This window comes from Leptidea sinapis, chromosome 23 (assembly GCF_905404315.1).
Source record: "Leptidea sinapis chromosome 23, ilLepSina1.1, whole genome shotgun sequence".
NCBI classification, from domain to species: Eukaryota; Metazoa; Arthropoda; class Insecta; order Lepidoptera; family Pieridae; genus Leptidea; species Leptidea sinapis.
This window is the reverse complement of record NC_066287.1, coordinates 4,678,880-4,702,530: the sequence shown is the minus strand read 5'-3', so window position 1 is coordinate 4,702,530 and position 23,651 is coordinate 4,678,880. Positions and strand designations below refer to the sequence as shown.

The window sequence follows — 23,651 nt, the reverse complement described above, 5'->3', positions numbered from 1 at the left end:
TTAGAAAGTCATATGGCCGCAGCATTTTTTTTTAATTAGTTCTTTCTTACATCAAACTCTTCACAGCCGTTATATTTTTAAAGTTCGTTCCGGCCCCTTAGGTGGGAACTAATTTGTATGAGTTTTTCCCTCTCTATGGAGGGAAGCAGCATTGTCCACCCAATAATCAGATCAAGCCAGCATTACTTTCCAAGTATGAGAAATGAATAAGCATATACATCGCCCTTACAAGAAACTTACTAACACAACTTAGCCGAGTAGTAGGCAGTATTAGTTTATGTTTGTTCCTGGTGCTAAGATTATGGTTATGCAAGTTTCTAGCAAATTCACTTATTAAGGCGACACTAAATGCCGGCGACCTTGAGCGATATGAGTTCACGGCTCCTATGTAACAAAGCCAATATTTTCAAAATCCTTGCGTCGAAAATTTAACATTTTAACAGGCGCAAACAGTTTAATTGCTTACAATCCTCATTATTGATTACTTATCTTAATAAATATACCAACACAAAAAAGTAAAAGCTATAAGAACAACTTTTATGAGAGCAGTATACTAAACAAATGCATCATGCCGAGAAAAAACTTGTTTAACTGCAAACAAAACTGGTAATTCATAATAGCTCTGGAGTATTAAGTTTAACTAACAGCAAACATTAGCAAACTTCAAGTAAGACTTAAGGGTATGTGTAACAGGATAAAGTAATGTTCATAGCTTCAAATGCTATATTTTCACCACAAAACTTGTCTTAAAACACCTTATTTGCGTGTTTTCTGCTTACTCTTCGCCTTAATTATAAGTACGTGTTCCTAACAACAGTTACGTAATCTTATCCCCTTTGATGTCCCAATTTATAAAATATTGTATCGCCGTCAACCCTTCTTCATCCGTACAAGTATCAAATATAACTTGTAAATGCTTACCCCGAAATAGACACGTTTTTAACTAAACTGATACAAAAAAAAAATATTGAAGTAGGCGTTACTTTGCGGAAATCCATAATTATCCAAATGATTTTAAACAACAGTAGGCAAAGACACATATTGGCGGAATTAACACTAAAGAAAACTCAAATCATTTGGATAACTAAACTGATAACCAGATCATACTTTCTCCCCTAAGTATCTGTGGCCACCACATACTTACTTATATATTATACTAGCTGACCTAGCAAACGTTGTATTGCCATCATAGTTAACAACTGTAGTTAATCTACCAAGCTAAAATTAAGTTTGTTTTTTTACCTCCTGAGAAAGTTAGAAAGATACAAAGATTCAAATAAATTATTCATTTTAAACTATTCTTTCAATTTGATTTCTGAAATACGGAGGACACATGAAAGAAAAAACAAAGTTGTTATTTTTATTTAATTCCGAAAATTTTCATATTTATTCAACCTTCTCTGGACTTCTACAAATAATTCAAGACCAAAAGTAGCCAAATCGCTCCAGCCGTTCTCGAGTTTTAGCGAGACTAACGAACAGCAATTCATTTATATATATAACCTCCTCTATGCTGTTAGCCCTGGCTTTCACAGCGAAGTAGGACGTGGGCCGTGGAGACCGCAAAGACTACGCAACAACAGTCGCGGGGTGTCTCCTGAGGAGACTCGAACCTCAGACCGGCTGTGTGCTTGTGGGAAGGAACGGGGGACACATGAAGAGTCAAACAACATTGTTATTTTTATTTAATTCCGATAATTTTCATATTTATTCACATTTTAAGCCTTCCCTGGACTTCCACAAAAAATTCAAGACCAAAAGAAGCCAAATCGGTCCAGCCGTTCTCGACTTTTAGCAAGACTAACGAACAGCAATTTATTTTTATGTATGAGAAGATTGGTTGTGTGTATGTGGTGGCCACATATCAAATCCTTTAAAAGATTTTTAATTAAATGTGTAACACTCGCGTTAATCAAAGAAAATACTAGGAAACTATTTACAAAAATATCTGTACTTTATAACGTTGATTCTTGAAGTATAAATAACACGGAAAACGAACGAAATTAATTCAAAATGCAAAAATACTTCAGAGTACGAGTATATTAAGTTCCTTCGCAGCCATTTGTATTATACGCCAAAATTAGTTCTCTGGACGCTCGGGAGTGGCGCTTCAAATAGGCACAAAAAATTTGCTGTCAAACATATGGAACAGCCTGTCCAGTGCTATTTATACAGGTCAGTGGCTCATATATAGATTCGCAATGCAAACAATTCACTCAATCAATTGAAGTCAGCGGGTGCGCGGTACTGAACGCCTATTGGTCAGTTAATAATCGCAACATATCGAAAACACTCGGCATTGGCTAATGTCGATTTATATAAGATCCGTGATTCTATTGTATTATCCGAAAGTTACTAGGCGTCTATGAGTTAGAAGGACATTGACGCATTTTCTAAGAATAAGATACTCGCTTGTGTCTATCCTCATAATAGTAATTTATTTCAATAATCCTCATTTGCATAGATACCTTAACCTACATTTTGAAATAAGTACAATAATTATTGGACTAATTATGATAAAAAAATTATCATACTTTTTAGCATACCCTCCAAATTACCATATTATATATGTATAATATGGTATTTATTGTATTCGAAACAAAATAATTGCCACAAGATACTAAGCAAACATTAAAAATGTAAGCTGCTTAGACTTGTAACTACTATATATATATATATATATATAAGAGATTTCCACGTATATAGTCACTCATCACTTATACTCTATACTTTATATTACTTACATCTATATATATATATATATAGATGTAAGTAACATTACACTTGAAATATGTAATTTTTTTCATACGCATACACAGCTCATTCATCATTCATTCACCTATCAAGACGTAGAAATTATCTAAAAAGAAATCACTTGTAATATTTTAAAAGATATATAAAAAACAGTCCTGACAGTAGACCACATAATGAGAAACAGAGAATAACTGCATTTTTTAAATTTATTTATTTATTTATTAAATTTATTTTATTAAAAAAGTTAATTCATCAAGAATATTAACTTTCAGTATTGATAAAATGCTAAAAACATAAGTAGTTCGACTGTTGTCAACCAAGGCTATCTTCCGAACTTGTGTAAATATTGTTCTTCATTTGACATCGGATCGCTAAGAGACGATAAGTGATAACCACGTAACACAAACTACAAAGGAAAATTATTGAATTCACACAATTGTAGATTACCTACATAGAAACAGCATTACATATTCTACAGTTCATATGATTGGGTTTAACTGTTGACTCTTAACATGGGATCGAGCGCAGCATGTTCAAAATAAGAAAGCAAGATAAAATAAGTATCACAAACATAAGAAAGAAAACAAAATGGAAAGTGTGGAAAAAACGAAAGAAAGCAGAAAACAAGATAAATGGACAGAAGACATTATAGAGTGGTATCCAAGATATGGCAAAAGAAATAGAGGGAGACAAACGATACGATTGGAAGATGATTTCAAAAAGATTGTTGGACCAACATGTCAATAATTACATTTCTTCCGCTTACATTGGAAACATTGGCTGACCTCTACGAGATTTATCAAAATAATGTCCTAAGTATTGTACACATTGAAAAGGTCTACAGAAAACTCCGCTATGGTATATGTCTATCTCTTATGGATATCCCACAGTAACATTTTTTTGTCATTTACTTTTTACGACAAATAATGGCTAATTTTCGAGGCAGGCCACGGGCAGTAATGAGTAAATCAAAACTACTGAATCGATTTTAATAATTTTTTCAGTGAATCACATAGGGTATATATTTTATACCCGTGCGAAGCCGGAGCGGGCCGCTAGTTTTGTTTATAAGATGGTTTATTTTGTATGGCCTTATGTGAAAAGGAAGAGCGGAGACAACTGGCACAGGCATTATTTGCCTAAAAGGTGACTCCGGCCACTAGCTGCTGTTAACTATGTTTTTAAGAGAAATAAATTATTATTATTATTAATAATACATATTGACAGAACGCTGCGCGAGCGCCAATATAGCGTCGATCTGAGGCATACCGCGCGATCAGAGTTTCCCGGAACGGAAAGGTTTTTAAGTTCGGCAACGCTCTTGTGATTCCCTCAGCTCTGATGTTTCAAGACCATGGGCTGAGGTGATCACTTACCGTTAGTTTCTTCATCATCACATACATGCTCGTTTGTTCTCGTCCTCCATAAAAAAAAATTAATAAGAATATTACTAAAATGTTAATATACTTAGTCTGCGCCGCTGAAGATTATTGAAAAAAACCCAAAAAATTCTGAGCGGCACTACAACTGCGCTCGTCACCTTAAGACATAAGATCTCAAGTCATATTTGCCCAGTAATTTCACTAGCTACGGCGTCCTTCAGACCGAAACAAAGTAATGCTTACACATTACTACTTCGCGGAAGAAATAGGCGCCGTTGTGGTATCCATAATCTAGCCGGCATTAATTGGAATTGAAATTGAATGGACCAGAATTGACAAAGTGGCTGACTGGCTGATCTATTGGAAAATTTATTGTATACTTTGCGGAAATCCATAATTATCCAAATGATTTGAGTTTTCTTTAGTGTTAATTCCGCCAATATTTGTCTTTAAACAATTCGACACGTGTTTCGCCTCTACACGAGGCATCCTCAGGACGTGTTGTCTCGCCAAAATCTGGCACGAGACTCGAGCCAGAGAGAAAACTCATATCATTTGGATGTTTCTATTGGCACAAGACAGAACGAAAATTCAGTAGTGAAGAGACACTTTAAAAAGGGCGGACAAATACTAACTCTGAAAAAATTATCAACCATATTTTTGCAACACAGAGCTGCTCGGACTGTCGAGGACCCAGTGCTCTGTGAACGGCTGGATCTCTTGGCGTTGCGTAGAGACGTCGCTTCATTGTGTGTCTTCTACCGCATTTATCACGGGGAGTGTTCCGAAGAGCTGTTTAACCTGATTCCTGCCGCCAATTCCACCTTCGCTCGACACGCCACAAATTACGATATCATTCCCACAGTCTGGATATCTGGCGTTCTTCTACAGTGCGGATTTCCAGTAACTTTCTTCCACGTACGACCAAGCCGTGGAAAGGGCTTCCTTGTGCGGTGTGAATGCGGCAGTGATCACTTAACACCAGGTAGGTGACCCGTACACTCGTTTCTCCTCTACCATAAAAAAATACTTTTTTAAAGTTACTTACTTTCATATTATCAATAACCTAACGACAGATAGCATTGGACGTAACTATGGATAGATAAGATTCTGTCATTAAACGGTGATAACAATGTATCCGTAACTAGAGATACGTTATTGAAAACGACAGTTAGTGTATAATAAAGTTCTTTACTATGGTGACACATACTTAACAATTTACAATGTTCTGATAAAGACAATATGACGTATTGTTTTGACATAATTTAGCAGAATTATATTTATTGCAACCTCGAGGGCGTTTTCACTGATATCATGCCTGTGTCGTCAGTTGAACTTATCATTTATCACTAGCTTTGGCCGGTGGCTTTGCATATCTCCAACGCATTACTCATAGATTCACTGTAGCTTATATAAATTTATTATAAGTATTTATATGACAAGCTGTATGTATGTTTTGAAATTTATAATTTATTACAGTATTAATTATTATTAATTGCGTTATTTACAATAATATACAATCAACATTAAAGGTCATAAAGTCAAAGTCAAATAGACTATAAATATTTCTTTTAAATTACTGAATCTACCATATGTTCGGAAAAAGTAGAGCTCGTGAGAAGAACATACAAGAGCCACAACGGCCATTTTTTTTAATCAATGGCGTATTTTACAATGGCCTTAATATTACATAGTTATTAGTTTGTAACGTGCTCCATCCAATCCATATAGTAGCAAACCTAGCCATATAAAATTAAATGGCGTAGTCTCTATGTCTTATCTTAAGTCATATCCAGAAGAGTCATTTCCCAGCGCAAGAAGCTGCAATAAAAGTAACTCTGCTTCAAAAATTTTATAATTAAGATGTAGAGCTATTTGGTTAACTTTTATTACTAGAAACAGCAATTTTGGTACTTTGGAGATCTGTATTATAGCTGTGGAATGAGCTTCCTTGTGCGGTGTTTCCGGGCCGATACGACATGTGTACCTTCAAAAAAGCGCGTACACCTTCCTTAAAGGCCGGCAACGCTCTTGTGATTCCTCTGGTGTTGCAAGAGAATGTGGGCGGCGGTGATCACTTAACACCAGGTGACCCGTACGCTCGTTTGTCCTCCTATTCCATAAAAAAAATAGATATTTTTAAACTCAAATATTTTGCAAATTATTGACACTGACGCTTTTTTTTGTAAATTTGAAGAAGCAGAAGATAAAGATAAAAAGAAGAGATTTGAAATAGTTCTTCCACTTAGATTAAGGTTTGGTCTCCGCTGTGTTCCAACTAGATGCCGCAGGCGTAGCCGCAAAGTGCGACAGTCTCGAACACTGTGTGACGTTGACGTGTTACATGTTCTGTTAAACTTTGCTAATAATTGAAACTAAAATGCCGGGTTGCGTAGTAAAAGTTTGTAAAAATAATACTAGAATAAATAAGAAAGACACAAGGATCACATATCACCAGTAATTATTTTGTATTTTATTATTTTCCATGTAAAATAGCACGAAGCCCATGTTACAAAATTTGAAAGATGCCATTGAGTGTCAAGATTCTACTCACACAAGCATCTAATAGTTGCCGTAATAAAAAAAGCTATAATCCTTAATCTTAGCTGTTCTATTAACTAAAATGAAATAACGTTTGCATAGTTCTGTGCGCTAAGGTGGTAAATAAAAGTTCGTTTTCCCCACCTAATATATGTACATTCCCGTTTAAGCGAAAACTTTTATAGACAGTTTGTTTTTTTAAATGATAAGCCTCACTTCTGGGATTAAATATATAAATTAAATTTGTACCATTATTGATGGACGCAATTGGATTGAGCAGGTTATCAACTGCGTAGTAGATCCAGTAGGTAGTGGAGCCACAACCTGAGAGTTGAACATACCAAGATTTACGATGGATGATTACTGGAACGAATGCTCAGTTGGTAAGAGCATTCGGTCGGACAAAAGGCGCGGGTTCGAGTCCCGCATCGTACATAGATTTCGGTACAAATTAAACGTTTAAATAGAGATTACCCATTCAGAAGCTGACAAAACAATCTAGTTATGGAAATTTTCATTTAACGACCGTTCCCAATATTCAGTCTATCTCTTACTTGAGATAAAAATCGTAACTATCGTTGAATTTTCTGTCCCAATAACCTTATCGACGGTAACTCAACTTATCCATACACGCTGTCTGTCAAGGTGACGGCGTATAGCTTACCAGCGATAGAAGTTTGTATGGAAATTGCAATTCACGCCTGCCAATATAAGGCCATAAGAATGACTTATCAGGTATATAGGGACAGCTTCAGATTTAACAGTAGAAGGTAGTAATTTATATCTATCTGTAGATATTGGGAACGGCCGTAAGACGATTGATTTTCAAAGATTTACCATTTTGTCCAACATAAATATATTTACACAAGTGCTGAGCCGGCAAACGTTGTTTTACCATATCAATTAAGTACGCCATTAAGTCAGATAAGTAATTAAGTACCGCGTCATAATATGTAATGAAATGTCATTGACTGAATGATTTGTATTGCAAATACAAGGCGAATACGATTGCCAACTTTTTCTGTAAGAAATAGAGTATATTATATTTCAGAGAGAATAAAAAAGAGCACAGTCTAATAAAAAGCAGTTTGTTATAACTACATTTTCAGAAACAATTTTTTTTTCCAACAACTTGTCACGATTGCTATAAAACCTTTGATATATATTTTTTCACCCGCCTTATTGTGACTGCGTTCACCAACCAGTGTGTTTATTTAAGCCTTAAAACTACTTTTAACTATACAAAACTGTTATTTTAATATAAATTCTAGTTTATACTTCATCCCACTGCTGGGCGAAGGCCTCCCCCTTTTTCTTCCACAATATTTTGTCAGTTGTCGATCGGGTCTAGTGTACTCTTTCAAAAGCAATTAATCTAAAAGGCTATCCGTCGATCCACCTGGTGGTAGGTCTGCCTCTTTTCCGTTTTGCGTCCCTCGGATACCATGATGTGACTAGACTACTCCAGCTATTGCTATATACAGGGTGTCCCAAAGTTATGGAACATGAAGGGAAAGTACCTTAAATATCGTAGATAGGGTATTTTACTGAAAGAAGACTTTATGTTATTTTTAAAAGTTAGTAATTCTGCATTCAAAGATTTTCTAAAAATTACTTGCCTCCTCTGGGAATCGAACCGACTTAAATGTAAAAAAGACACCCCTACTTTTATGATATGTAAATATGAGAAAGTAGTCAATTAAGTGGGTATTTTTATGTAAATTAATTAATTAAATGCTCAAAATGTGATCCCTCCTGTCTTACGCAAATCGCCAATCTTTTAATGAGTCCGCTGTTGATTTTCTTATAATTTTATGGTGAATACTCGATATGATATGACACAATTCTGTTTGTAACTCGCCCACATTCTCCTATCGCTTTCAAACTAAAAAAAACTATGCTATAAAGTATTTTTATTATGAAGTGGGTACTTATTTACGAATAATCAATGCTATCTATGCAATGATAATATCTCTACTTTTCGAACGTCGTCGTCGGCAATAAATAACTTTTTTGAAATTTGACTCAAACATTTTACGTTGCTCCATTCTTTTAAAATACTATGTTACTTAAGAAGAGTTATTAGTTTTTGGCCAATCCTTAGATTGGCATCATAAAAGTAGGGGTAATACATAGTAGTAGTTTTTTTTTACACTTAAGTTGGTTCGAGTCCCAGACGAGGCAAGTAATTTTTAGAAAATCTTTGAATGCAGAACTACTAACTTTTAAAAATAACATAAAGTCTTCTTTCAGTAAATTACCCTATCTACGATATTTAAGGTACTTTCCCTTCATGTCCCATAACTTTGGGACAGCCTGTATATCTTCTTGTTATATGTCCTGCCCAGTTCCATTTCATTCTTTTCGTTACTCTTGCTACATCTTGTAGTTTACTTTTTTGTCTTATGTTTTTATTTGGTATCTTATCTATTAACCTTATGTTTAAAAAAATTCTTTCCATGTTTCGCTGTGCTGTTTTGACTTTCCTAAGCTGACTCCTATTCAATGCCCACGTCTGACAGCCATACGTTAGGGACGGGATTATACAGCTATTGAAAGTCTTCGTTTTTAAGCTTACAGATATATCTCTGTTTTTAAAAATGAACTTTGGACTCCAATATTTATTCCAGCTTTGTTGAATTCTTTTTTCAATTTCTGTATCTTGCCAATTATTGAAAGATATTGTTTGACCTAGATATTTATAACTGTCTACAACTTCTAGTTTGCAATTATTTATAGTAATATATATAGGTTCTTCAGTACTTTTATTAATTTCATATTCATTATTCTTATTCATATTCACCAAAAGTCCTTCTTTTTGCTTTCTTGTTGTAAATCCTGAATCATTGTTTAAAAGATCAGAATTGTGTTAATTGTATTAAGTGCAGTTAATAAATAAATAAAATATAGAAGCTTTCTATTCCCATACTAAATTATTGACATAACTAAATTTAAAAAACTTATAATTATTGTTAGTAACCATAACTTAATGAATTAAAAAAGAGAAAAAAGTTTTTAAAAGGAAAATAGAAAAACGAAGAGTTGACAACCCTAATTGCGAATTTAAAGGTATTTTTGTAGTCAAATCATATAAGGTTGCGGGTACTTTTATCACCAAAAGAGATATACATACTAAAAACATTCTCCGCAAGCAGTTTTCGCAGCAGGTTTCGTACGCAGTATAACCGAAGGAAAAAAACCGCTCTTCATTTATTAGTATAGATTGTTTATATAAATATTTAATATAGTTTATGTAACAATAATTAAAACAAAAAAATATTGGAATAGGCATTACTTTGCGGAAATCCATAATTATACAAACATGTAACATCATTTGTGTAACAATAATTGTCTGGAATAAAATGTTTGTTTATTAGCAAAATATGATTTGATTTGTCACAATTTATTGGAGGTCGAAATGGTATAGTTAGAAACAATGAAATAATCGACTATATCTTAATATATGTATATAAATTACGTGACACGTTGTTTGTCCGCGATGGACTCCAAAACTAATGTACGGGCTTAAATGGGGATTACTTCGTGGAGTGCAGTTTAGTCCAACTTGAGAGATAGGATAGTTTTTATTTCTATTTGGGACCCACAATTATTTTTATTTCCAATATTTGTTTTGTATGGAGATATTTTCTGTGAGAGAATTTATTGACGCACGTTTTGACAGTTCTGCTGTTTCACAGCGATTTCATTATAAAAATATTTATATAAAAACTTCTTGATGTTTTATTTGTACAGAGCAACGTCTGTAGCGTCAGCTAGTAAAGTATAATTATCTTTTGTAAATGGAATAACATTTCAATTGACCGGATGTGTGGTGTAAAGTAATTATCTCGCGACAGCGTGACAGGAAAAAATAAGACGCTGGTGTTGTTTTGTCTGAACACATTTCAAAAGCCAATGAACGGAAGAACGGAAATTAAAACTAGACTGTCTTACATTATCGTTATCATATTGTGTTTAAAAGTCGTGCGCTGCTTATCGTCTGTGTAAGACGTCATTTGTTGGTCTCACTGGAAGATCAGCGCTGGTTGCGCAAGCATCGACTATCACCCCGGAGCTCTCGGTTCGATCATAGCCCGCGGCGTATCAGTAAAGGGCCCGCCACACGTAGCGTTCGGACCCACGCATCTGGGACTGCATGCCAAACCGCGGATGGACCCTTGCGGTTTTTGACAGCGGATCAAACTGTCGTACTAATTAAGAGTTATAAAATGTCCACGGTTAGCAACGTGGGTTAATCATAAATGTTTAGGCAAACGATCTGAACTGTGCGGATAAAAACATTTACAAGGGATGCATTCGGAATGCAGTTTGGACTGGATCGTGGAACGTTATAAGTTTTAAAAGGTTTTTTCTTAGTACGAAAAATGGATACTCGGTTATTCATCGCATTAGTTGGATATGTTTAAACATCTGAAAAAAAATCGGCGAATGTGGGTACGCAATTTATGAATGAACTCCGTTATGGCTTCGACGCTCCCAACCGCCATTTTTTATTTTGCCTTTACACGTGGATGCACGCACAAAACTGTAAACATGCGCTCGTGTCGATGTGCGAGATCAAAATTCAGGTCCGCGTCGTCATCCTTCATGTTTCTGTGCGATCGGATCGAACGGCGCGTGCTGTTTCCCGCGTTCCAAACTCTACGTGTGGAGGGCGCTTTTGTGTTTTCGGTTTTCTAATTCATGTGTACGTTGGACGCATTCATTGGACGCTTTATAAGGTCGGCAACGCTCTTGTGATTCCTCTGGTGTTACAACTATGGGCTGACGTGATTACTTACCATCAGGTGACCAGTATGCTAGTCTGTCCTCCTCTCCCATTACAATCATGCTGAAGTGTGACCAATTCGTGACAATCACTGTATTGAAATTCAAATATTTTTATTCAAAATAGGATATGATATAACTTCTTGAAAGATTACCACCCAAATTTACCACAAAGTATGCCTCCGACCTGAGAAGAACGGGCATAAGAAAATTAAAATATTGGTACAATATAATATTAAACAATAAAAATTTTTCAGTGCCTATGTAGGTATGTACCTACATTATCAAGAGTAAATAGAGAGGCAATATAATTCATTTACAATTACCATCTTACTGTCGCACTCCTCCAAAGTAGTACAAGTACCTAGTACAAGAACTTTCTACCACGTAGGTACAACCAAAGTACCCATAGATTTCCTTCAGTGTTCAGGACGGTACGACAAAGGTACCTTCACAAATAGCGCGTACACCTTTCTATAAGAGAGGAAGTCGCAAAAGGCTGGTGTTGCGAGAAAATGAAAGTCATGCCAAAAGATGACCCTCGCTCGTTTGTCCTCCTCTTCATTAAGTTTCTTGTTCTCTCTTCTGACCGAATAGTTCACTTCAGCCGAAAGAACTCTTCTTCTGGACAAAGAACTCACGTCAATTGGATCTGCGCTGCCCTCATCCAACCTTTCCCGGTAATCTTGACCAAATCGTCGGTCCATCTTTTCGGAGGCCTACCATTGCTGCGTCTTTCAATACATGGTCGCTATTCGAGGACTTTACTGCCCCAACGGCCATCTATCCGTCAAGCTATGTGCCCACTGCTACTTTAGATCTAATGAAATAATTAGTTACGAATGAAACTTTAAAGCATGTAGGGAAAATAACCAAATAATCCAAAAATATTTCGTCCCGCTTTAAAAGTTTTGAAAAGAAAAACTAATTCGAGGAAATCCTAGTCAAAAGAAATCATTATATATTTTGGTTTAATGTTTTATCAAAGCAACATATTTGTAGCTCCCATTTAAGACGGAAATATTAACAATACTAACTTAAATATCTACTTCAACGATAAGATAAAATAGTTATTTACTTTTGTTTTAATGGGTCAATAATATTATGTGTAGCTACTGCGAATATTTTTTTAAATTAGTCATTATCACACTACGAGCGACTATCTACTGGGTCTAGCCTAGATAGCCCATTGTGGTTTTACCATTCAAATCACGAGTTTTCCATTTTCGATGCTAGTTCATAGCCCAGTTGAAGTAAACTTATTAAACAGACGACGAGAGAAAGTGAAAGTTTCTTATGGGCATCGAACATCGTACAACTCGTGGTCAATATCTAAAATTTATCTGAAACTTTTGACAGTTCTCTATTTAACTATTTAACATAAACAATAGCTTTAGCCAGCAAATATTGGATAGTTAACAATTAATGTTATGACGTTATCTAAAAATTGTCAAATGGTTCAACACAATATTTGTTTAACCGGTACTTTAACATGTTTGTTATTGCTAAAGTTAGTTAGTGCAACCCAGCCTAAGTCCTGTTTTTTAAGTCGTGTGACGTCATGCGTCACCAAGGATCGAGGAACTGTGAAATCACGGAGTAATTAATCGGTTGACGAGTCGGGACTGTCTCACTGACAGTTCCACCATCATTGTCCTTGTATATTTTAAAGGTTTTCTGTTTGTTTGTGCCCGTTAATCCCAGAAACGAATATATCTTTATGGAAGCTGTTTTTGACACCTGTTTTGCGGCAAGATCATTATAAAATTGTGTGTTTGTTTCATTTCAACCCATTTCCAAATTGTATTTGATTCAAAAAGTATAAAAATTAAGTTTATTGAAATAATAGCTTAGCAATGCTCCTGTGATTCCTCTGGTGTTGCAAGAGAATGTGGGCGGCTCTTCACTTAACATCAGGTTTCCCAAACTCTCATTTGTCCTCCTCTTCCATAAATATAATACCCTAAAATCTACAAGTCATTCTTGCTCGTCTTCACTGCGAATCTTCTTTTCAAACCCTTGTCTGCATAAACACTATCCATATGGAATGTCAAGCCATCGCCGCAATGAGAGCAGGTTGCCGTAAGGCCCTCAATATCCACGCAGAGGACCTACCCCACTTGTCGCCTATTAAAGTTCATAGGCCTGGAGGATGTGATTTAGAGACAGTTATAAACACCGATTATGGAAGGGAAAAAATATCTAAACGTTTCCCAACTACCTCATCACAACGAGCATAGTCATCGCTAGGGTGTACATCCGAGGGCAAAATAGATCTACAGATTTAAGCGCATTTTCCCAATAATAATAATAATAATAAGCCCATGTCTATTGATTCCAGATATACCAGGAACCTGGTGGACGCTGGGAATGGATTATTCAACATCATGATCCTTTGCTGGGGCGCCGGTCACGCCTCAGCCATACATGACCATGCTGACGCGCATTGCTTCATGAAGCAACTTGACGGTACACTGGAAGAAGTAAGGTTAGTATGCTATTATTATACTATTATTTTTTTATGACAATAAGAGACGAGACGAGGAGTACGTTCAGCTATTATTGACTACAATGCAGTTTCGCTCAGGATTCTCGAAAAATTCAAAAATTCTGAGCGGCACTACAATTGCCTTCACCACCTTGAGCCATAATATGTTAAAACCACTTGCACAGTAATTTCACTAGCTGCGGCGCCCTTCAGACCAAAACGTAATAATGATTACACATAACTGCTTCACGGCAGAAAAAGGCGCTGTTGTGGTACCCATAACCTAGTCGGCATCATGTGCAATGGAGCCTACCACTGGCATGGTAATGGAGGTATCATGGTACCCTCATATTTAGTTTAACTACATTAGATTCTTGTTTGAACTTGAATCAATTAGGTTGATAGTTAAAGTTTAAATAAATTTATTACAGATATGCTTGGCCAGAAACTGTTGAACCGGAAGTTCTGAAGAAACTAAAGAAACACCAAACAGCTTACAGCGGAGAAAGCGGTGACGTAACTGACAGCGAGAACAATAACAGTGTGTGCGATAGATGTCACAATGGCAGCTGTCAGATTGACAGATGTGAACACCTCGATGAGTGCACTGACGATTATGACACGCAAAGCATGAGAGAGATAGGACGAACTAGGCTGGAGCTGAACGATGTGTGTTACATAAATGGTTAGTTTAATAGTTTTACTGCTCTGTGATTGGAGGTGTCCGTGGTGCAATTCACGTATTTTGAAAATCGTTGACGTTAAGTTCCAATCATATTCATGTTTTGCTCTTGGTTCGTATCTTCCAATAATTTTCCTAGATCGTTAAGTGAAATAATCGGAGACGCGCGTCAACGACAAGCTCGCTCAAAGTTACCATCATTTTTCTACCAAATCTAAAATATTTAAGTTGTAAACTCAACCGAACGTCAAAATTTTGTAGAATACTCATCTAGCAACAATCGACGTTCGATCTTGTTACGAGAATAGATACGTATATCATAGTATTGAGTATGATGCGTCTCTTGTGCGCGATTATGATGGACGTAACTTCATCATAATTGAAACAGAACCGTCAATTTTTTCAAACAAAACAAATCTTATAACTCAATCTATCAACAAATTTATCTTCAATTAAAACTTTCGTTACGGGAAAGCGTAGCAAGATTATTGGCAGCATTGGATAGCTAGGCTGATTCGTTGACGGAAATAGCTGCCAGCACTTGGGTTTCCAGTAGCCCTGTTGAGGAGCTCAAATATCTGCACATTCTCCGCACCTCTGGGCCCAACGGGCCAAGTGACTTGACACCAAACGGCACAAAGATGCTTAAGCTTGAAGATGTTTGCTGTCTTCGGCAGTCGAAGCAGTAGCTAATGCATCAACCGAAGTAACTGGGACATGAGAAAGAAGCAAGTCGCGTCCCACAACAGCGCCCCTCCCAGGCCCAAGCCACCAAGGGCATTCCATCAGGGGGCTTGTTATTGCGGCGGGTAATTTTGGCTGTAATGCAGCTGGTATATTGAGAGCGGGAATTTGTGTTACAAGAATACGAAATTTAACTTTTTCACATAAAATCTGATCAAAGTCTAAATGCGCGCTATAGATCTCAGCCTAAATATCTTGTCATGAATGTAATAATGTATGTTAACAAAAATATTACTGAATTCAAGAAAAATTGTGATTTGAATACATTCAATCCAAGAAGAGAGAATAAACTGTACATGCCATTTCATAAATTAGAGTTAAGGGCTCCTTCATAGGTCTTGGTATTCATTTTAACAATAAATACCAGACGGTATACGAGGGCTCAATGAACAAAAATTCAAGAAATATATTAAGCCTTCTTTGAGAAAGAAGGCTTACTATAGTGTAGATTATATAGAGGATAATGATTCATGGTTCTTGTCTAATTCTGCGCAGGCTACCTAAAATTGTATAATATTAATTAGGCTAACGGCCGTTTTAAATAACCATCTATCCTTAGTTTAACTAACTAAAGGTAGACAAATCCATCCTTTTACGTTAGGTTATTGAAATGTACTTACATACTTAGTACATTTCAATAACCTATCGACATAAAGCATTGGACTATAACTATATAGTCCAATGCTTTATGTATATAAAGTTATGTCCAACTTTGGATAGATAAGATCTTGTCACTAAACGATGACAGCAATATATCCGTAAGTAGAGATACGTTATTGAAAACAGCCTTTAGTTGTTATATGACTTATTAGATGGGCTGGGAGTTTCTTATCAGTTCTTCACATATATTCTTCATAATTTTTATCATATGTTGCTGCAATATGTAATGTTGTCACTCCCTATGATAAATAAATATATAGGACGCATTCTCAATACCGCTAAATATTTTGAAGTTTTCAAAAGCGTGAACGGCACTGCATGACCACAATCACTCACTATCACGTTAACGACTTGCTTGTCTCGGAAAAATAAATTCACACACGATACAACGCTAGTAACCTACATGTTCTACTTACTCGCGGTCGAGCGATAAAACTTCTCCGATCCGACACAATATTATTTTGAGAACAGATTAGTATAAGCATAAAAGAGATTTAAAAATTAGTTTGCCAAAAAAGTTTCACATCTGACATGTGTAGGTATTTTGTACGCATGCATTTTTTTAATGCGATAAATCGCTTATACACGTGCGAGCGTTTGTATGAAAAATATGACGAGTTAACAGGGGCTTAACGTCTTTAAGAGCGAGTGGACTTTTTCTTGCACGCTTATTATATCAAAGTAAATATTAGTCGACGGCATCCTATAACAAAAAAATAAATATTTCAGATGCTCTGGGTCTCCATAGAGTAGAGAATCCTAGCCACGTAGATGGAGCTGTGTCGCTGCATCTGTACTGCCCGCCATTTGACAGCTGCCGAGTATTTGACGCTCGAACAGGGAAACCCACCAACGTTAAGGTCACATTCTGGTCAGAATATGGAAAGAAAATGAAAAGGGTACGTTTTAATAGAATTATATAATTATTAATGTCTACGGTAGCTGTGAGAATTAAGCTTCTATTTCACCTTGTACCCACATTTCTTGAAATTCACCGTCTATTTTGATATACAGAGAAGTGCTATTGGAGACTTATACTGGCTGAACCCATTCTACAAGTTGCCTAATTAACTAACACCACAACAATATTATTACATTTGATATCTTTCAGAGCGTTAAATATTAGATAGACGTCGCTTTATTGTGTGTTTTCTACCCCATTTATCACGGGGAGTATTCCAAAGTGCTGTTTCACCTGATTCCTGCCGCCGAATTCGACCCTCGCACGACACGCCATAAATTATGATATTATCCTGACTATCTGGACGTGTGACGTTCCACCACAGTGTGCTTTTCAGGTAACTTTCTTCCACACACAACAAAGCTGTGGAATGAGCTTACTTGTATGGTGTTTTCGGAACGATACGACATGGGTGCCTTCAAAAAAAAAGTGCGTACACCTTCCTTAAAGGCGGGCAACGCTTCTATTCCTCTGGTGTTGCAAGAGATTGTGGGCGGCGGTGATCACTTAACATCAGGTGACCCGTACGTTCGATTGTTCTCCTTTTCCATAAAAAAAATGCTCTATGCAAAAGGTATTCTGACGGCTGGTTTCTTTTTCAGGTAATGGATGCAAACGAAGTTGCTGATAGTCAGCAGTAATTCCAAATAAGTATATAAATAGAGGCTACAAGTTCTGTTTCACGTGAAAAAATATTTTAATGACAAATTGTATACACATAAAGTTTACGAGACTTCCTGCTAGAAACGCTTTAATTTTTCTTGTGTTTCTGATTGTGTAATCTGTTTACAGTTCAAAATTACGATTTTATATTATTTAGGCTGCATTTACGTCGGTCGAGCGTAACGCGTACCCGTACGCGCTGACCATTTTCCGTTTAGTGGCAGAACACGAACTTTTGATTAAGATGTAAAACACGTGTGTACGGCCGGTGGCTCGGTCAGCGTCCGACGCATAGATAATATACTTGAGATAGATGTGCCACTGATATTTTTATTTTGTATAATCAGGCCCAGGCTAAGAGATGGCGCTGCGTTATTTTTACGCTCGTAGCGTACCGTTGCTAGATGGCGCTAATTATGTTTTTAGTTTTAACTATTGCTGTAGACCGTATTGATTGCATACCTACTGAATACTGATGCTTGTTTTAATTGTGTGGTTGGAAATTCTTATTCTTCTATTAAGTTCAGGGGTTAGCTTTTAATAAGATAAGCCATTCTATGATAACAACACGATAGTCAAGTATTGTTTTAAGGCGACACTAAATGCCGGTGACCTTGAGCGATATGAGTTCACGGCTCCTATGTAACAAAACCAATATTTTCAAAATTCTTGGGTCGAAAATGTAACATTTTAACAGGCGCAAACTGCTTAATTGCTTACAATCCTCATTATTGATTACTAATCTAAATAAATGTACCTACATAAAAAAGTAAAATCTATAAGAACAACTTTTATGATAGTAGTAAACTAAACAAATGCATGATTCCGTGAAAAAACTGCAAAGAAAACTGGTAGTTCATAATAGCTCTGGAGTGCTAACTTTAACCAACAATAAGCATTAGCAACCTACAAGTAAGACTTAAGTGTATGTGTAACAGGATAAAGTAGTGTTCATAGTTACAAATCCTATATTTTCACCACAAAACTTGTCAAAAAACACCTTGTTTGCATGTTTTCTGTTTACCCTTCGCCTTAATAAGTAAGTTAAGCGAGTGTTTTGCTATCACTAGCGCTATCTATCCATCTATCATGTATGTAAAATGATCGCCATCGTGATGAAGTTGCAGCGTACCTAATAGAATAGATGGCTGCACTTTCAATGCAAATTTTTTTCATGTGCCAATGTACGGACGTTGCACCTCCCTGGTCCGACGTACATTGGACCGACGAGTTCGACCTACTATTCTCGTCACCGCGACGTAGCAATACGCGCACGCGTAGCAATTCATCAGCGCTGGACTGAACGCGATCATTATGTTTTTTTTTTGTCTACGCTACGCTTGACCGACGTCAGTGCTGACCGTCAGTTGAGCAGTAAATGAAGCCTTAAAATATATTTTTTAATTTAATTAAATTGCGTTACATGCCACTTAGTTACTAAACAAAATTGTAGTACTAAATAATTATCACATGCACCTCGTAATAAGGCATAGCAATGAACGACAGAGGGGCAGAATATAAAAAATATTATAAAAATCTATAGATTATTGGAAATTTTCTCAATGGAAAATATCTCTGAAGTACACCACTGCAGGGCGTTTAACCTATTTCCTATAACGCAATATTTGAATGTAAAATTAAGTTTATAATTTTTTTAAGATATCTATTTAAAACTTAAGAAGAAATGAGGAGAGGCTGTAAATTTTGATTAAAAAGAGTGATGGAATTTACTCGGTTATTATAATTAGATAAATACTTAGTTAAGTTAAATTAATAGTTCATTTTATACGTAATAGTAAATACTTACACTTAATTTGTTTAAATATATTATTGGCTTAAATAATTGTTATTATAGTATTTGTTTATGTCGGTTCAACATAATATAACGAATGACGGCTAAGGCTCGATTTCACCATACTTAAACTGAGTTTAATAAAACTCAATTTACTTTAATTTGTTCAAATGCCAGTCTTGATCTGCATCAAAGACAAAGCGATTGCACCAATACATTATAAACGCAGAATTTACCGAATAGCTGTCAAAACTGTCACCAAGAAGTATGAACAAAATCAAAATTGTTATTTCTATTGCGATAAAAACAGTCCAAAATTAGGCCGTCAGCATTTAAACGCGTTTAAGCTATTAGTGTTTTTAGTTTGTGTTGGTGAAATGCGAATTGAATGTATACACTCGTTTACACCTGTAAACAATAAGCAAACTCGTTTACAGGTATAAACTTAGATCACTGTGTTCTAATCGAGTTTTACTTCAATGGTGAAATCAGCCCTAAAAAAAACAATGGAACGAGAGAAAGAGAGAGTTTGTGCGAATGAAGGAACAGATTTTTACCTGGCCTTCGTTCATTGTATGTGTACTTGGCCTTAGAAGAGTAAATATTTTTTATGAATTAAAACCAGTGCTGCGATGAACCATTTCATTTTATTATTTATTATAGTTTTGATATAAGATGTAATGTGATTAAAGTAAACATAACTTATTATGTAATTTTATTTAACCCCGTTAACACAACAAACAACAGATAAATTACATGAAAATGAATTGTACTATGCGCTGTTCTTACGGATCTTGTATTTCTTATTGCTAGTCGCACGCCCAACGCACAACCTTCGAGACACTGAAACTCCTTTGCACAGGATGCCGGCTAGGTTATGGCTACCACAACGGCGCCTATTTCTGCCGTGAAGCAGTAATATGTAAGCATTACTGTGTTTCGGTGTGAAGGGCGCCGTAGCTAGTGAAATAACTGGGCAAATGAGACTTAACTTCTTATGTCTCAAGGTGACGAGCGTAGTAGTAGTGCCGCTAAGATTTTTTGGGGTTTTTCAAGAATCCTGACCGGCACTGCATTGTAATGGGCAGGGCGTATCGATTACCATCAGCTGAACGACCTGCTCGTCTCGTCCCTTATTTCCATAAAAAAAAATCGAAGAGGACTTAACTGGGATTTAGACAGGAACTTTAGCTGGAGTGTCGATGTTGATGACTTTGCGCTTGGCCTTCGCTTATGCCAGTGGCACCGGAATGGGCGAGCTGGAATGAAAAATAGACCGCCAAATCCGGCTATAATCTTGCAAAAAACGGAGATAGCCGAAATCTACTACGTTTTAAGCAACTGTTCGCTTTCAAACTTAGCTTGAATATACTTTTTAATCTTGAACAGAAAAAACTAGTGGAAGTGGCATGTGGGCGTTACCCTGTCGCCACTATTGTGTACAGATGTACCTACTCGAGGCTCAAGTGAGACCAGTCATTTAATGTCAAGTGAAGCATAATTATCTTTAAAAAATACAAATATGCCTTATTGTGCCATTTTTAAATGTAGAAATCATAGCTGCAATAAAAATATGTCCAACGAAGTGATTTCCTATCATCGGTAATCATAATTTTCCGATTTAAATGCAATTAGTATTTTTTATGTGTTGTGCAAAATATACAATTAAAAATGAACCATAATATTACGACGCATGGTTCATTTACATTGTCGTTTAATCGATGTAACTTAATGTTAAAATAATTAATGTAAACAATAAAAATATCTTATATAAATTGTATTCAAGTCTTTTCCATGCATCATAGGATAGGGGTGTGAGTTAGCAAATAATTGTTATAATATGGTTGTGGTAATTGTGTAAGAAGGCATAAAAGGTATTTATTTTCTCAAAATTGATTCCTTTAGAATTCTTTTTGATGTCATTTCTAATAACTACTAGATACTACTAACGCTTCGGAAACAAATGGCGCTCTGAGAGAGAAGAAGCGGCGCAAGAAACTCTCCCAGCATTATTTTTTTGCGCTCTTTTCAATAAAAATATACAATATTGTGCAGTCATTTCTATCGCTATAAAATAATCACAATCTAGTCCAAGGCTGTCCGATCACTTAGATATTCAGCAGTGGATTAATAGGATTTACGACGGAGCCATTTTTTTATAAAACATTTAAATTTATTTATAATGCCTGAACAGTGGCTGGGACTTTATTATAGAAGTGTATACATTTACCCTTAAAGCTATTATGTATCTTATGAAGCCTACTAGAATTAGTTACAAGCAATCCTTTATTTCTAGTCTATTTTAGTCTATGTCTATTAAATTTTCATAAATGTACTGACAATGAGCAGTCATAATATTTATTTCTTTAAATTTTTCTTTGAGAGACTGTCTATAACCAAGCTGATATATAGCACGAACAGCTCTCAGAGGCTACGATTAATTCAAATTAATAGTTTTAATTGTCTCTTAGACACAGCTAATTAGTATTTAACAAATATGTGTAAGATTCCAGTTAAACTAAATAAGTGTTATTTTTTAAATCATCATCAGCCGGAAGACGTCCACTGCTGGACAAAAGCCTACCCCAAAGATTTCCACGACGATCGGTGCTGCGCTGTCCTCATCCAACGTATTCCGGCGATCTTGACCAGATCGTCGGTCCATCTTCTGGCACGTGGTCGCCATTCGAGGACTTTCTGCTCCGTCCATCCATCTGTCCGTCGAACTATGTGCTCTACCCACTGCCACTTCAGCTTCGCAATCATTTGGGCTATATCAGTAACTTCGGTTTTCCTACGGATCTCCTCAGTTCTGATTCGATCTCGCAGGGAAACTCCAAGCATAGCCCTCTCCATTGCCCTCTGAGCGACCGTGAGCTTTCTCATAAGGCCCATAGTTAGCGACCACGTCTGCGTACCGTAAGTCATCACTGGCAACAAACACTGGTTGAACAACTTCGTCTTCAGACATTGTGGTATTTGGGATGAGAAGATTTTACGGAGCTTCCCGAACGCTGCCTATCCGAGTTGGATTCGACGAGTGACCTCTTTCGCGAAATTAAACATGCCTCACTGGATTGTTTGTCCGAGGTAGACGTACCTGTCGACAATTTCGAGGGTGAAGTTCCCAATTGTTTTGGGAGTAGGTGCGACATGGACATTTTTCATGATTTTCGTCATGTCGATGTTCATTTTGAGACCTACTCCTTGGGAAGATGTTTTGTGGCCATCGAAGATGTAATGTAAGCCATCATGGCTTAAATCTTCCATGGTCTCTGCCATGATTACGATATCGTCTGCGAATCGAAGGTGAAGGTGATGTTGATGCCTCGTCCGTTCCAGTCATGAAGCTTAAAGACATCTTCCATCGCTGCGGTGAACAGCTTGGGCGATATGACATCACCTTTTCTGACTCCCCGCTGCAGTCAGATAGGCTTTGAGATCGGATGGCGTTTACATACAAACACTTCAACGCTTCGATATATTGATAATCAATGTGGCACCTCTGTAGAGACTGAAGCACCGCCCAGGTCTCGATCGAATCAAAGGCTTTCTCATGGTCCACGAACGCCAAGCATAGTGGCTGGTTATACTCCTCTATCTTCTGTATAACCGCCGCAGTGTATGTATGTGGTCTATGGTGCTAACGCCTCCTCGGAATCCGGCTTGTTCGGGAGGCTGGAAGTCGTCAAGACTACGCACGAGAGGACTCGTGATAACACTAGATAATCCAGCTTATATACATGGCTTAGAAGTGATATGGGCCTATAGTTCTTCAAAAGCATTTTATTTCATTTATTTATTTACATTTATTATTTCTTTAATATAGACAAACATTCTTTTTGTACATAGTGGCATATATTGAGGTTCCACCGATAAAGTTGAGTCAAGGTAGAAGAAAAAACCTCACCAATTTTTTTTATGAAAATAAAGGACAAGACGAGCAGGACGTTACGCTAATGGTTGCTGATCAGGATTGTTGAAAAACCCAATAATTCTGAGCGGCATTACACTACTGCGCTCGTCATCTTGAGACATAAGATGTCAAGTCTCAAAGTCCAACTGGTAAATAGGTCACATCATGGAGTAGAGGAAATATCATATATCATAAGACTAATAAGATTATTAATACTTCATCGGTACTTATATCTTCTCTTTTCATTAATCATTCGTTACTGCTTGTTTTGGAATTTTTC

General features: G+C 36.5%; 1 protein-coding gene across 1 annotated transcript in view; it reads left to right on the top strand.

The window, feature by feature from the left end:
- The window catches only part of LOC126971449 (cysteine dioxygenase), a 37,993-nt gene extending 17,833 nt beyond the window's left edge, over positions 1 to 20,160 (top strand). Inside the window, exons 4-7 of the mRNA XM_050817770.1 lie at positions 13,807 to 13,953; positions 14,385 to 14,638; positions 16,769 to 16,938; positions 17,603 to 20,160. Of these exons, the coding sequence (XP_050673727.1) occupies positions 13,807 to 13,953; positions 14,385 to 14,638; positions 16,769 to 16,938; positions 17,603 to 17,641 (610 nt within the window). The 3' untranslated portion in view covers positions 17,642 to 20,160. The remainder of the gene's footprint in view (positions 1 to 13,806; positions 13,954 to 14,384; positions 14,639 to 16,768; positions 16,939 to 17,602) is intronic.
- The last annotated feature ends 3,491 nt before the right edge of the window (positions 20,161 to 23,651 follow it).